General features: G+C 41.0%; 1 protein-coding gene across 1 annotated transcript in view; it reads right to left on the bottom strand.

Moving 5' to 3' along the window:
• Window positions 1-2,842: 2,842 nt before the first annotated feature.
• The window catches only part of cpped1 (calcineurin-like phosphoesterase domain containing 1), a gene marked incomplete at its 5' end in the record, with an annotated part of 55,647 nt that continues 43,781 nt past the window's right edge, over window positions 2,843-14,708 (bottom strand). The window contains 1 exon segment of the mRNA XM_042227365.1: window positions 2,843-8,405. Coding sequence (XP_042083299.1) covers window positions 8,179-8,405 — 227 coding nt within the window.

A 14,708-nucleotide genomic window follows, 5' to 3' on the forward strand; every position in this document is an offset into this window, starting at 1 on the left:
AGGTGAGGAAGGAGGGGATGACGTTTTATCCAGATGCCGGTCACATTGTCTCTTTCCTTCACGCTTTTGCTTTGGTGGTGAAGAGCACCCTTATCAGGTGATAAAGCACCACGTGAATGCTTATGACTTCTCTTCTCTTCTGCCTTTGGCAACAATATATATGTGGCCATCTTTATCCAAATACATGAAATGCCATTAAGTGGATCCACAACCTGAAACCGGCTCATATCTATTTTTAATTAATTAATTTTAAGTTTATGGAAGACATGAGTTTGTTAAAAATGTAATTACACCCTAATCAATGTATATTTACTCTCAAACCCAAAACGTTAGTAGCTGTCTCTTTAAAGCTGCTGAGTTATGTGGTTAAACTGGAGCTTCTGGGTAATACGTAGCTGTTTCTAATGAAAAGGTTCCTTCCTGGGAGCAGAGCAGACGTGACCAGATGTTTAATTCAAATAAACCGCTTTCTTTTAAGCTAATAATCATATCACACAATTATCAGGACGTATGCCACAACCAGACAAATCCTTTTAGAGAGCAATTCTCAGTCTGGGTCTAATTTTTGATAAAACTCTCAGTGCTCTCATTGTTTACAGCACAAATCTCCCATTTACTGCAAGTCCCTTCAGACTTGCGCATGAAGTAATTTTAGAGAGCCAAACAACGTGGATTTAAGTCCTCGAGTATTATAATTCAGAAGATTTGTGTTGTGAAATTAGTTTTTTTCATTACAACAATAGGAATGAGAGCCCTATCTATGGGAGCATGTAATTTAACTGCCTCGGCTGTCACCGCTTTGAGCGTAAGAACTGTGATGAAGGGTGCCGAGCTGAATGTCGTTTCTTTGCTTTGCCGACTGGTTGCTTCACCTAATGCTCTGTCTGCTTTGTAATTTTCCTCGCGCATCCAACAGCACGGAGGACGGCCAAATTATTCTTGCCACCATGTAATGATCACTTCTTGGATTCCATTAGGACCCAAAATATAAAATAACCTCTTTAGTGTGCCCCTGGTGATTTATTGTTCTCACTTTTGAAATGTCAGCCCCACCCCTCCATTTCACGCTGTCACCCTGCATGTAAGATTCTCACCGGTGTTGGAAAGCAAGTGACCCATGACCCGCGTCCTCTACGCCCACTTCTGATATGCTTTCGTGTGACAAAAACAGTGTTGTGGAAAAGGCTTCAATGAGCGTGTAGTCTGTTTTATAGGTACGTGTGTGTTTCTTTTCTACACCTGTAAGCGTTCCAAGACACTGTGACAGCACTTTACATCAAGAAACAGGAACTAGCTTTCATCTGTCACTCTGTCACAGTAAAACAAACGTGTAGGAACTGAGCAGGAAGCACATTTGTACACAAAGCTGCCATCCTATGGGAACTTTATGTGTCTGTGTAAAAGTCTTTATATTATTTCAAAGAAATGACACTGAGCAACAAAAAAGCAATAAAAGTATTGGACTAAAAGCTTTGTGTGAGGAATGTTTGGAATATTTGACTAGAATTCCACTTACGTTTGAGGTGTCTGTACTTTCATGTGAAAATACCACATTTTAGCACAATCCCTGCTGACGCGGTATGTCTATGATCCCCCGGATTTGAGATTAAACTACAAAATGATGGATTACAATCATCATTATTCACCTTTCCCTTTGAGCCAGGCATGGTTCTGCTTTGTGGAAAGGTTAAAAATGGGTATTTATGTGAAAATGGTACTCTTAAATACTGGATCAGTGTACATCACAAAAACATGGATTACATTTTGCCATGAGGGGTATTTTAAAGTAACATGGCATAGGGGTTTATAACATCCCTTAATCTTGTTTATACATTATATGGCCAAAAGTTTTTACTTGACTTTACATCGAATTTAAGGGTTTATTTAGAGCATCCACTATTAAATATTCCACAGTTCACTGTTAGTGGTTTGATAACAAAGTGGAAGCAATTGGGAACGACAGCAACTCAGCCATGAAGTTGTAGGTCATGTAAAATTACAGAGCGGAAACAGCAGATGCTGAGGCGCGTCGTGCGCAGAGATCACCGACTTTCTGCAAAGTCAATCGCTACAGACCTCCAAACTTCATGTGGCCGTCAGATTAGCACAAGAACAGTGTGTATCGCTGAGCAGCTGGATCTGAGCCGTAGAATGCATTGGTGTGAAGCACGCTGACATGTCCTCTGGAGTGGCTTCTTTGTCTGGCAAACCAATGGACGAGTCTGGGTTTGGCGATTGCTAGGAGAACAATACTTCTCAGACTGCATAGGGCCATGTGTAAAGTTTGGTGAGAAGGATTATGGTGTGGGGTTGTTTTCAGGAGTTGGGCTCAGCTGCTTAGCTACAGTGAAAGGAACTCTTAATGCTTCAGCATAGCAAGACATTTTGGACAATTTCATACTCCACACTTGGTGGGAACACTTTGGGGATGGCCCTTTCCCACCTTCCCAACATGACCAGTTCACAAACAAAGGCCCATAAAGACGTAGATGAGCAAGTTCGGTGTGGAAGGACTTGACTGGCCTGCGCAGAGTCCTGACTTCAACCCGACAGAACACTGGATGTAAAAAATGTTGTCGCTCAAGCTCATATGCGTGGTTTTCCACCTTGTCACACAATCATGACATCTGTTTTTCAGCAGTAACAGATTCTAATATTTACTCAGAAAGAATTTGAACAGTCGATATGCATGTCATACATCAGGTCTGATACATTTTCATGTGAATCGAGGCGTTGCTCGATCATGTCGCCCTGGGTCTCTATTTTCTTCCATGTCATAAATAACCAGTCCTCGAGGCGGGTTCAATCTCACATCAATCAGACCGCCCGAAATGGACATTCATTTGCTCCGACCTGAACGGCACAATTGTGCTCATGCAGAGACCCTGCAGAGCCGTGGCTCTCAACCTGCGGGGAAGGCACACCTGGTGGCGCATAGAGCCGCCGCAGGGGGTTGCATGGACGACCAGCAGAGAAGCAAACTTTAATGAAAAGGAGTACAAGGAAAATAAACAAGACTTTGCTGATGTTATTGTGCTGACCTTTCCCTCGCTAAAGTTTAACTTTTCATCCCTTTGTTCTGCTTTCTTTTTTATTGATTGATTAAAAATGTGCAACTGTTTGCAGGTCATATTGGATGAAGTTTTGCTGGAGAGGAAGAAGAATAGTCATCAATATATTCTGAGGTGGTTCATGTATTCAGTCTCAGTTAGGCCTGCACAGTCTGAGGAATATCTTGAATGCTGGATTGAATTGGTCAGTGCTGTAATCAAAGTTTGTTCATAGCTGTACAACTCCAAGGTTTTTGTGGATTAAAAGGTAAGAAAAGTGTTTCTTAGAATGTGTTTCAGGCAGTGATGGCGATAAAAATACGATATAGCCGCACCAATCTCAGTCGCTATAAAGAAGCTGGTGTTTTCTAAAGGTGATGGACATCCTGTGTCTTCACTGATTATTGGAGAAGTTCTTATCAAAAGTGTTCTTTTGATTATGATATAAATTTTCTGCTTTATGACTTCCTCTGGAGGTTCACAGAATATCCTCAATTTGCTCTGAAGAGTTGCCAAGTAACATCCTCTGTCCCTCAAAGATGTGCATGCTGAGAACGTCACCAGGTGGCGTCCAGCTGAGATGTTCTCAGAAAATCAAAACACTAGCTGAGACGTTCCCTTTTGGATTAGTGCGCAGATAGCACCTGCTTCCTGCTGTCCAACTCCATCATGGGGCAAATTTAACCAACATTGCTTCTAGACTGAACCTAGATCTGCTTTAGTGAACCATTGCTTAAACGTTACAGTTTTATAGGAGTATACATTCAGCGCCCACTTTATTAGGGACACATTGTTAGTCCAAATTGGACCCCTTCTTGCCCTCTGAACTGCCTTTATTCTTTGTTTCATCCATGCAACAAGGTGCTGTAAACATTCTTCAGAGGTTTTGGTCCATGATGACACAATAGCGTTGCACAGTTGATGCAGATTTGTCAGCTGCATATCCAGATGTGAATATTATGTTCCACTGTATTCCAAAGGTGGATTGAGGTCTGATAACTGTGGAGGCCATCAGAGTCGAGTGATTGGAGCTTTGTCACATGGTACATTATCCTGCTCGTAGCAGCCGGGACAAAATGAGGAAACTGCAGTCATAAAGGGATGGATATTGTCAATAACAGTACTTGGGTAGGCTGTGGGTTTTAATCCATGCTCACTTGGTACGAAGGAGCTCAAAGTGTGTAAAGAAAATATCCCCCACACCCTTTCACCACTAGCACCAGCCTGAATGTTGATGTAAGGCAGGTTGGAGCCATGCTTTTATATTGTTTACACAAAACTCTGACCCTACCATCCAAATGTTGCACAAGAAATCCAGACTCATCAGACCAGTTAATGTTTTCCAGTCTGCTGTTGTTCGATATTTGTAAACTTGCGCAAAACGCATATTACAAAGTCAATCTAATAAGAGGGAGCCCTCAGCGCCAACTACATATATTTTTAATTTTGCATAAGATACTGGGATATTTATAATTGGAGCTATTTTGTTCTTTTTGTAACTTTGTAATATTTTGTATCATTTAATTTAGTTACTTACTGTTCTGTCTTGTAGCAACTGTGAGGACATAATTTCCTAAGAGGTTAATAAAGTATTCTGATTCTGAGCTAAGAGTGACATCCGATGTGGTCTTCTGCTGTTGCAGCCCATATGTCCCGCATTCAGAGATGCTCTTGTGCATACTTTGTTTGTAATGAGTGCTTATTTGCATTCCTATCAGGTTGAAACAGTATGGCTGCTCACTACATTTTCTCTTTTTCAGACCATTCTCTAGAAACCCTAGAGATGGTTGTGTCCATTCCAATCCCAGTAGATCAACATCTGGTACCATCTGGTTCAACTACCATGCCACATTCAAAACTACTTAATTATCTTTCTTCCTCTTTCTGAATAAATGGAATTTAAGTTTGCAGGTCGTGTTGACCATGTTGACGTGGCTAAATGCACTGAGTTGTCGCCATGTGATTGGCTGATATTAGGACTTGAACACGTGTAACAAAGTAGCCATCGACTGTGCACCTTTAAAACGTTTTCTACGTGTACTATTTCTACTTCCTAAAAAGAAAAATACGCCTTGTTTACGAAAACAAACTGGCCTATCTTGGTTATAAAAGTCTAAAATATAAGAGGAGTTCAGAGATGGCTCAACGTTGTTTCCTGGGAGCGGATTTCAGAAGTGTCCAAAGTTCTTGTATAACACAAATTAACACTACATCTCACTGCTGTTTAGACACATGCATGAGAAATTGTTTGTGTGAGCTGAGCTTGTAAAGTGGTAACGGCTAAAAATGAATGAACACACAAAAAAAATAAATCACAGAGTTAGTCACTGTTAGAGAAAAATTAACATTTATTATAAAAATACAATTGGCTGTCACAGTAATATTGTTCAGTATGGTCATTCGTTAGAATTCAACACAGGAACAAGTCAAAGTTGTGTAATGCCATCCCCCAACATATATATATATATATATACACACACACACACACACACACACAAATCTATGGAAGAAACGTGCACAAAAACAAAATTTAGACACACATCCTCAAAACAGATAAAAGAACAAAGTGGCTGAGCTCGTCTACCGGGGAGGATATAAAAATAGATAAGGACATAAGGTTCCTTCTCAGACAGGAAATGAAGGAGATGGACTCAGTCGTCTTTCACACATCACACTCATTATCCATTCCTCTCAGATGCCGCCTCCTCCCTCTATCGCACGCCGACTTTTTGGAAAAGAGACCGAATCCGTCAGTGTGAAATGAGGTCAGTGATCACATCGCCGATGGAAAATCCCCTACAGTACCCACCAGACCAGGGACGAACACACACACACACACACACACACACGAGGAGTAAGTAGACTTTCTCTCCGACACTCGCAGTCTCTCTCCGAGACACACACAGATGTGTTGCTAAATGGTTGCCATGACAACTCTGTTAGGTTCCCAGTCGGTCAGGGAGAGTGTGAGAGTCTGTGTGTGGAAAGTGTAATTGAGTAGAGTGATTTAGGGCTCACAAAGAAAGTCATTTAGTTTCAGAAACGTCCATTTTAAAAGACAATTCCAGGACCGTTGGCTCCCAAATAAGCCTGCAGGGAGTCGAGCGTTAACGCTGTGACTAAACGGTCAGGAAATACTGTCCTCCTCCTCCCGCGGACACACCGCAGCACCGTCACATCATCGGTCTGACACCTCCTTAAGTTTGGCTTTCATCGGACAATTGCACTTCATTTCTTTATTTACGTCTCCGGGTCTGGTTTGCTGCGCAGACGCTGACGTGTGCGGATTAAAGCGAACTAGGTGTGCTTGAAGTGTGAGCTGCCGCATCCTAAATTTCGACTCAAGCTCCAGCCTAATGATGAAATATTTTCATCTGAGCCGCATCACAGCGTGAGAAAATCACAGTCAGTTTGATCTATGCTTCAATAAAATCGTAACTGGGAGCCACGGGTAGATATTGCAGCACTCGCACTACAGAGTCATTCATGGGTAATATGAAGCAATCTTAAATTTTTTGAGAGATTCTGATTAAATCACGAGTTATTATAGAAACTATTTATGGTCCCAATTCCTTTGCCATCCAATTTATTTACATTGTGTAATCACCTATTCATTTAGATTCCCTTGTTAGTGGCAGGTTCACCATTCCACCACGCTAGGCTTTAAATTGCCTTCATGAGCACATGAAGTAGCGCAGCGTGTAATCTGTACAGACGTATGAATATGAATGTGAATATGCAGAGTGGAGCTTTAATGTCCACTCCCGTCTCAGCAGGTTTCGGTTGCAAGTTAGCATGTCTGTGGCGAGCTTATACTGGAATTAAAAATGAAAATCAAGCTTCAATCTAAATTCTGCATTTGTAAACAACGACTACAGCATGAAACATGAAGTCCTGGCCAGGACATCTTCTTTGTTTGGCAGTTTTTCCATTTTATCACACAGATATCAACCTCGCTGTTTACCTTCTCTCCAAACCTGAGCCAGAGCTGTAGCTCAACTGTATAAATGTTCAAACATGGGCAAGTCTGTTTTTTTATTCTAAGGTGGTCACAGCAAAGGTGGTGTATTTGTTTACTGTGCCAATGAAAAACCAGTAAGCTTAAAACTAGTCTTAGTTAAAAGTGAGATTGTCAGTTTTGTTGTAGTTGACAATGATAAAGAACAATCTGTGAGGTCAGCTTATATTAAAAGGCTCTTGATAACTGTTAAAAAGAGGGAGGGGGGGCTACAAACAAAGAGATGACAGATGTACAACATTAAACAGAAAACACATACACACATCATAAGGTGATGTTAAAGATTGCATAGGATGTCCAAAAAAGGCTTCAGACTGCAGGAAGAGCAAAGAAGACAATTTAGGAACATTAAAAGGAAAATTCCAACAATTTTGAACTGATTACATTAAAGAAACAAGAGCTGAGGTGGACCTCCCCCCCCCTCAGTCTCATCCTTTTTACATACTCTTGTTGTGTCCTACATCTCCCATCATGCCTCTGGAATGTTCCAAAGGGAAACTGAGCAAACAAAGCCCAAGCCCGCTTCACTGTTTTAAGTTGGAATCTTCTTTTAAAGATGGAAAACTCTGGATGTGCTCAAAGTCACACACATAACACATGCACTGGACCGCACAGACAGACTGAGCTGGTGCCTGAGGATGTGATGCTACTTCAGATACAGGAGGACTGCACTTGTCAATAGAAGAACCCACGAGTCTTAAAACACATTCAAAGATCTGTGTGGCGCTTTTAGGAGAGTGGGAAGCACAGATAATATCTAACCCTCCAAGAGATGCTTGCAAGAAAACATTCAGTCGAGACAACATAAACTAGAAGATTCTGTACACGTGACTACCTGTGACTGACATTTTTGCTGGCTTTGAATTCACTGCTTTTCTTCTCATAACTATTTAAATTATGTTGTTTTCACTTTGATGAAATTAACAGAGTTTTTGATGATTCAGTTGTTGGAGAACCCAAATCTTGGTCTGGTAGACCATAAGAATAATCTCCTGTCTGATTTGAACAAGTGATCTCATAACACTGTAGCACGTTGCAACAATGTGCTGAATGTAAAATATACTAGTCGGTTAACAAAACACCCAGCTTCATCGTTGTTTGAGTGTTCGCTCAGGCCTGCAGGAGTTTCTTGAGGTCCTCGTCTAAGCCTCGAGCCCTCAGCTGCTCCAGGCTGTAGTAGCGATGGATGACGTTGTCTGCAGTCACTACCACCACCCTGACTCCGTGGGTGTCCTCTCCCAGCTGGCAGCCGATGGCCGAGCTTACGACCATGTCCAGGCCACCGTGGCAGCCCCCGGCGTTACGGTGATAATGACCGGAGAAGACCGCCTTCACCCCTGCAGCGAGGAGGGACAGAGAGGTAGTGGTGAATGGTACGGGATGCTGAATTTACAATAAATTGGAGGCAGAACAATATTAGATTTTTCAGGCTGATACTGAATTATGAATTTCTATTTAGATTTTTTAAAAATATTTTTCTATGATATGGTGAAAAACAATTACAAATATTTCACAGCTTTTAGAGTTTTATTGGCAAATAAATCACATTTATCCAAAGAGTCACTATTTACAGCCTCGATCCTTCTTCTTCATAACTTTTACAATTCTCTGTAGAACGTTAGCTTCTGGGTCAAATTCTAGATGAACCAATCCTGCCTTATCAGTGCTTGAAGTAGATCAGTTTGTGGGCTTCTGCCTGCCCACCTGCTCTCTGGGGATTGACTATAGATTTGATTAAGATCTGGAAAGTTTTCTGGCCATGGATGCAAAATGGAGCCACTTGGTTATCTCCTTTGCGTTGCGACAAGGTGCTCCATCATGCTGGAAAATGCACAGATTGTCACCAAATCACTGCTGGATGGCTGGTAGAAGATTGTCTTTGAGGGCATATTTAGCATGGTCAATCCTTAACAAGCACAAGCACCCAAATGTGTCATGAGCGTTGATCACTGAAAAGGCAGGAATAGGGTGGCATCATTTAGGTCTATGATATATATATATATATATTTTAAAGTCACTGTTTAATAGCTTCCCAGCATTGTATTTTATATACCACTTAGCAACATCTCTTGACTGATTGCTTGCTACTTTTTTTAGCTTCCTCTCTGGCCTGTGTGCTGCAGATGCCTTCAGTTGCTGCTTGTTTCTGGGTCTTTCTACATTCAGTTTTGTTTTTAATAACTGAAAAAGATGCTCTATTGCGTTGAAATCATGCGAATGACTTGGCCTTCATAAACTCTTTGGGTTGCTTTTGCAGTATGCGTTCATAGTGCAGTGCTAGCTGGTTTTTTTCAGGACTGTGGAGGCTCGCATGTGTTTTCTGGAAACATTTGATCTAGTCTTCTTGTTCTTGAGTGTAACCAGTGGTTTGCACCTAGATATAAACCCTTTGTATTTGCATTTCTGACAGTGTCTCTTGGCTAGTTATTGTGAATAGATTTTTCTTAACCAACGACAAAATTCTGCGATCATCCACTTTAGTTGCATGATCAAACAAACAAACAAAAAAGCAAGAGAATAAAAGCAGAATAATCTAAAAGGTGAGATGAATCGGGTAAAGAATCAGTGATGTACAGCAGGAAAAAAGGGGCAAAAAAGGAAAAATATGATATGATGTAAAGACTCAAAACTGGAAATTTACAAAGGGAGGAAGGAAATGAGAGAAAGGAACAGACGGAAAAGCAAACTGTGGAAGCTTCCACTTGTCACATAGGAAACTTTCATTAGGGTGGTTACGATTTTCAATTTGATTTCAATTACAAACAGCATCATTATATAGAATGGTGAGGGTTTGGCTTGGCCCTGCGGCAGTCATGCTGTGTCACTTCAGTTGAAATGAATGCACACTTAAAATGGCATGCCAAACAAGCCTCAGTTTGAATGAGGGGTGCAAGATAAGTTGTTTTTCTGTGTGAAGGTTGTATTTGTCTACAAATTTGTTTCTCGTTTGTGGGGAGAAACAATTGGACTTTTAAGCAAGCTCCTCTCATTTCTGGCCAATTTTCACTTGAGCGAGGGGTAAACAAGGTCAGAATGTGAATTTGAGGGGGAGAATTTTAGATAAGAAAAAATAAGGTGACGCTTGTCACTGGATTAATGCTTTAATATTAGGATATAATAAGGTCCAATACAGTAGGTACCCGAATTTTTAGACATTTCCAAAAATATTTAAGCTACAGTTCTATAACGAATAAAGACTCAGAATGAATACTGGCTTAACGTGAGCTTAAAGTAATTATTTTTGGTCAGGGGACCAGCGGTAATTGGATTATTGATTCAAAAACTCTTAAAAGGTTGTAAGTGGATCCCAAATGTAGTATTTACATTTGAAATCTGCTCTCAGTACAAGTGAAAAAGTCTATCCTTAGGCTTAAAAAAACAACAGAAATCCACCAGAGAAAACAGAGAAGATTAGGAGTGGTCACATTAACAATACAGTACATTCTAAGAAAACAAAATGCTGGATGGCCGTGGACAAACACAGTGGCGTATGATCACAAATGATCACAACATGGAGCTCAGAAAGGACATATTAGATGCTGCCCATGCCAACCAGTCGCCAATCAGTCTCTAGATGTATGTGACACCAGCCTAAGATCAAGGATCAAGGAAAGTATGAAGACTCCATGGAGTGGCTTACAATGGCAACCATAAATCGTCATCTGTAAAACACTGAGAAGCAAGTGTGACGACTTTGGTATTTGTGGTTTCCAAAGGGAATCTGTCAAAAGTTTATAATCGATGATGTGGTACAAACTATAAAAACTGTTTCCAAGGACACAAGCAGCTTTAGAGTTATACAGTCTGCTTAGATTAAGCAAACGCAGCTAAGGTGATTAGAGATGCTCCATAGTAACAGTGCACAGTGATCTAAAGCGAAAGCAACACAGGAGTTGCAGGAAACATTCTGTCAGGGTCAAATCAATCACTTCATCACATTTTGCTAAGTGACACAAAACTAGTTGCCTGTGAAGAAGCCTCAAAGTACTCAAAACTAATTTGTGGTCAAGTTAATAGGTGAAATTAAACTTTAAAATGGGGGACTGTGAAAAAAACCATGGTTGTAAATCCTGAATGTTTCACTCAATACTTCAAACCCCTGAATTAATTTTCTGGAGCTAAATGTACTTGTGTTTGCAAGTTGCACACGTACGTGTAGGTGAGAGGGAGGGTTGAAATTAGTTTACAGCCGCCTTTTGGCAGAAAACGCGAGCTGCTCTATTTTCCAATGGCAAGTGTTTCCATGGAGGGAAGTCTGGCTGCTCGCTGCCTCATCTCTGGAGAGACACCCGGCCAAAAAAATAATGAAAACTGGCAACAAAAGAGGATAAATTTCAGCCCGTTCATGAGAAAGACATCGGTCTGTCTCAGAAATCTGCACAACAAAGACAAGGAAGATCCCTCCCAGAAAGCTCTCATGTATCCACCGCTGATACTACTTCGATGTCGGCACCGTGAAATTGCCCTGAATCATCAAGTCCGCCATTCTGCATAATCAAACAGCAGCAGAATACAAATGTGACCTAAATATGTATTAATATTCGGAGCTGTGAGAGGACAGCGGTTGCACATGATGGACCATTAAATAATTAATCTGCCGTAGATGAGAATGGATGATTTAAGGCTTGTATGGGTGTATGCCTGGGCTAAATTCATTTCCAATAAAAACCTGGAGCAGCGTCGTGTGTGTCCAACCCTTCAGTGACTTGTGGGTGGGCCTGCAGCTACATCGTCATGGACCACACAGATTCATTGAATGTGTGTATATCTGTGTGCCCAGGAATACCAGCCTTCATGTAACCTTGCCACTTCTCGAGGTGACCGACTAACTGAGCAGGCTCAGAACTGTCTAGTCCTGTGTTTGCAAATGTGTGTCCTTGTTATTTAATTTAATGTGTTTTACATAAGAGCTGAAAGGCCATAAATGCCCTCTCTGACTGTAGGGCAAAGCATGTACTCATTATTCTGTATGATTATCAGTATGTGTGTGCTCTGTGCTGAAGGCTTCCCATGCTAGTGTTTTTATATCTATCCCACAAGAAATTATACAGTTCATCTACATTTATTCAGACCCCGTGAATGACAACAAAGCGAAGAAGTGACAGAAGTGTGAACCAGGGGAAATGTTTGATTGCATCACCTGATGACTCAGTTATCGAGGCTGACTGTGGAAATTCTGGATTTGCTACAGTATCCACATGAGAGATGCGACTTCTTCATCACCTCAGAAAAAAAAGACCTCAGAAAGATGAGATGGTGGGAGGAAGACGCTAAGACGGCAATAGTGAAGAAGTGAGAGACGAGGATTAATCCTGTAATAATAATGACGAATGAACCAGCGGGAGAAAGCAGGGAAGAAAAAAAAAATCTTTTTGAAGCTGAAATGGTTTCTCTGAACCTCCTCTGAAACTTCCAAAGATACCATGATTAATGCTGCTAAATAAAGTGTGTGGGAGCGTGTAAGTGTGCATATGTACATGTATCAGTGCGTCTGAGTTCTGTCGCCACATCGCTGATGATCCGTATCCCACACATGCCGCAAAACACCACGCAGCAGCAGTGCGCTTCCTTCACATGTATGTGAAACATTTGTGATATATTAATATAGTGATGTTCTGTAGTCCACATTACTATTAGAAAAGCCATTTTTTACAAAAGCTATCTGGTTGTTCAGTGATGACGTGACGAATCCTACTTCCAGGTCTAAAGTAGTCTGCGTTTAATATGGCTTTTGTGTTGTTAACATGTTTAATGTTTTGTATTTTCTTCTATTTGATCTCAAAAAGCTCCTAAAACAGTCAGTGATCACTGTTGACCTCCCTCGGCTTTTATTACCGCTAATCATTTATTTAAGCTCAGTTTTTAAAACCTTAGGATGTAACTACAGCCCAGCCCATGCAGCAGTATATGAATGACTAACCTCGTATTGTGGATGGATTATCTCAGTTGTTCTCCTGGCTGAAGTTTGGTCCTTTTACAGCATCCTGCCATGCGATTACATTTGTTCCTGACCACCGAGAACACTCACGTTAACTTTTATCGAGTGGAAAAAAAGTTAGCTTGTTTATATTATGCTAACATAGCTGTGTCGCTAGCGGTCACGTAGCACATCATTATATACCAGCTAGCCAAACTTCAGTAACCCTACAAACGTCACTGCTGTTTAGTTTTCTGTCTTCATTTATGTTGGAAGTGATAACAGAGCTGTACGTTTTAATTTGTTTCCAAAACCCCGCAGTCAGGACATGCTATATTGTATTTAGATAGAAGCTAGCGAGCTAACTTCCTGCTAACTTCTAACTCCGTTAAATGTCATAAATTCCGTTTTCATGGATGCCTGGATGTTAAACTCAATTGTTACACCTGGTAGAGCAGAACGCTGATCATTTTATTAAAGATGAAAGACTTTAGACAGTTTTTCAACTCTCAGTAATGCCATAGTGATCGTTTGATATATGGACCTGCAGCGGAGTTTAGACCCAGACACGGCTAGTGACGTCAGACTGAACAACCGGATAGTAAGACCATTGTAGAGGCATTAAACCTTAGTAAAAGTTAGATGACTGATTCATGACTGATTTATGTTACATTGTACCGTATTTTCCGCACTATAAAGTCACGCTTAAAATCGACAGAGCGCCTTATAATCCGGTGCGCCTCATGTATGAATTCTGGTTGTGCTTACTGACCTTGAACTGATTGTATGTGGTACACGGAACTAAAAAAATCTGTCAAAAAATGTTCTAGTACGACTTTGGAAAGCTACGAAGCCGCACCGCTTGATGGATTGTCGGAGCATTACGGCTACCGTAGTCAGGACCCTCTTGGACTCGGAGTAATCTGGGTCCAAAACGCTAACTTTCTTCCACTCGATAAAAGTTAACGCGAGGGTTTCCGATGGTTAGTGAGAAATGCAATCACATGGCAGGATGCTGTAAATGGACCAAACTTCAGTCAGGAGACCACCTGAGATAATCCATGAACAATACGAGGAAGCTGCGAGAGAATTCAACATTAATGAATCAATGGTACAGAAGTGGAGGAAGCAAGAAGAATCAGTTGAATAACATTTGACTTTTGTTTCGATTAACCTCAAATCCGAACTCTTTCATGGCATGCATTTTTAAATTCTATTTGCTATTTGGGACCTGAAGAATTACCAGATTTTTTTTTTTACCTAATTTTTGTTTTTGAGAAAAATGAGATGAGGACATTCGTTGTAAATTTCGATAGAACAGTGGCAGTAAAGCGTACTCGTAGAGCAAAATCTTATATTTTGGTCTAGACAACCCAGAATGTGATTTCTACATATGTGGACGCCAGGTCGTAGGAGGTTAATGCGCCCTATAATCTGATGCGCCTTGTGTATGAAAACAGACCCATTCATAGACAGTGGGGCCTCATGGTCCAAAAAATACGGCAGTCAAAAACATTACATTTAGAATGTACAGCGGTGGTCAGTCTGTTTCTGCTCCTGTTTGCTCCAGAGTCCAGAGATCTGCCCTGGAATTTTCCCTATTTATGTAAGCTGTTTACCTCAGCTGTTGTCATGGTCCTGGGTCGTTGACCCAGCGTTTTGTGTTTTGTGATTATTTCCCTCTGTTCTAGTTATTCTGTGTCCTCCCCCCTTGTGTCCGGTT

Source organism: Haplochromis burtoni, unplaced genomic scaffold (assembly GCF_018398535.1).
Source record: "Haplochromis burtoni strain Fernald_Lab_line unplaced genomic scaffold, NCSU_Asbu1 Contig_257, whole genome shotgun sequence".
Taxonomy (NCBI): Eukaryota; Metazoa; Chordata; class Actinopteri; order Cichliformes; family Cichlidae; genus Haplochromis; species Haplochromis burtoni.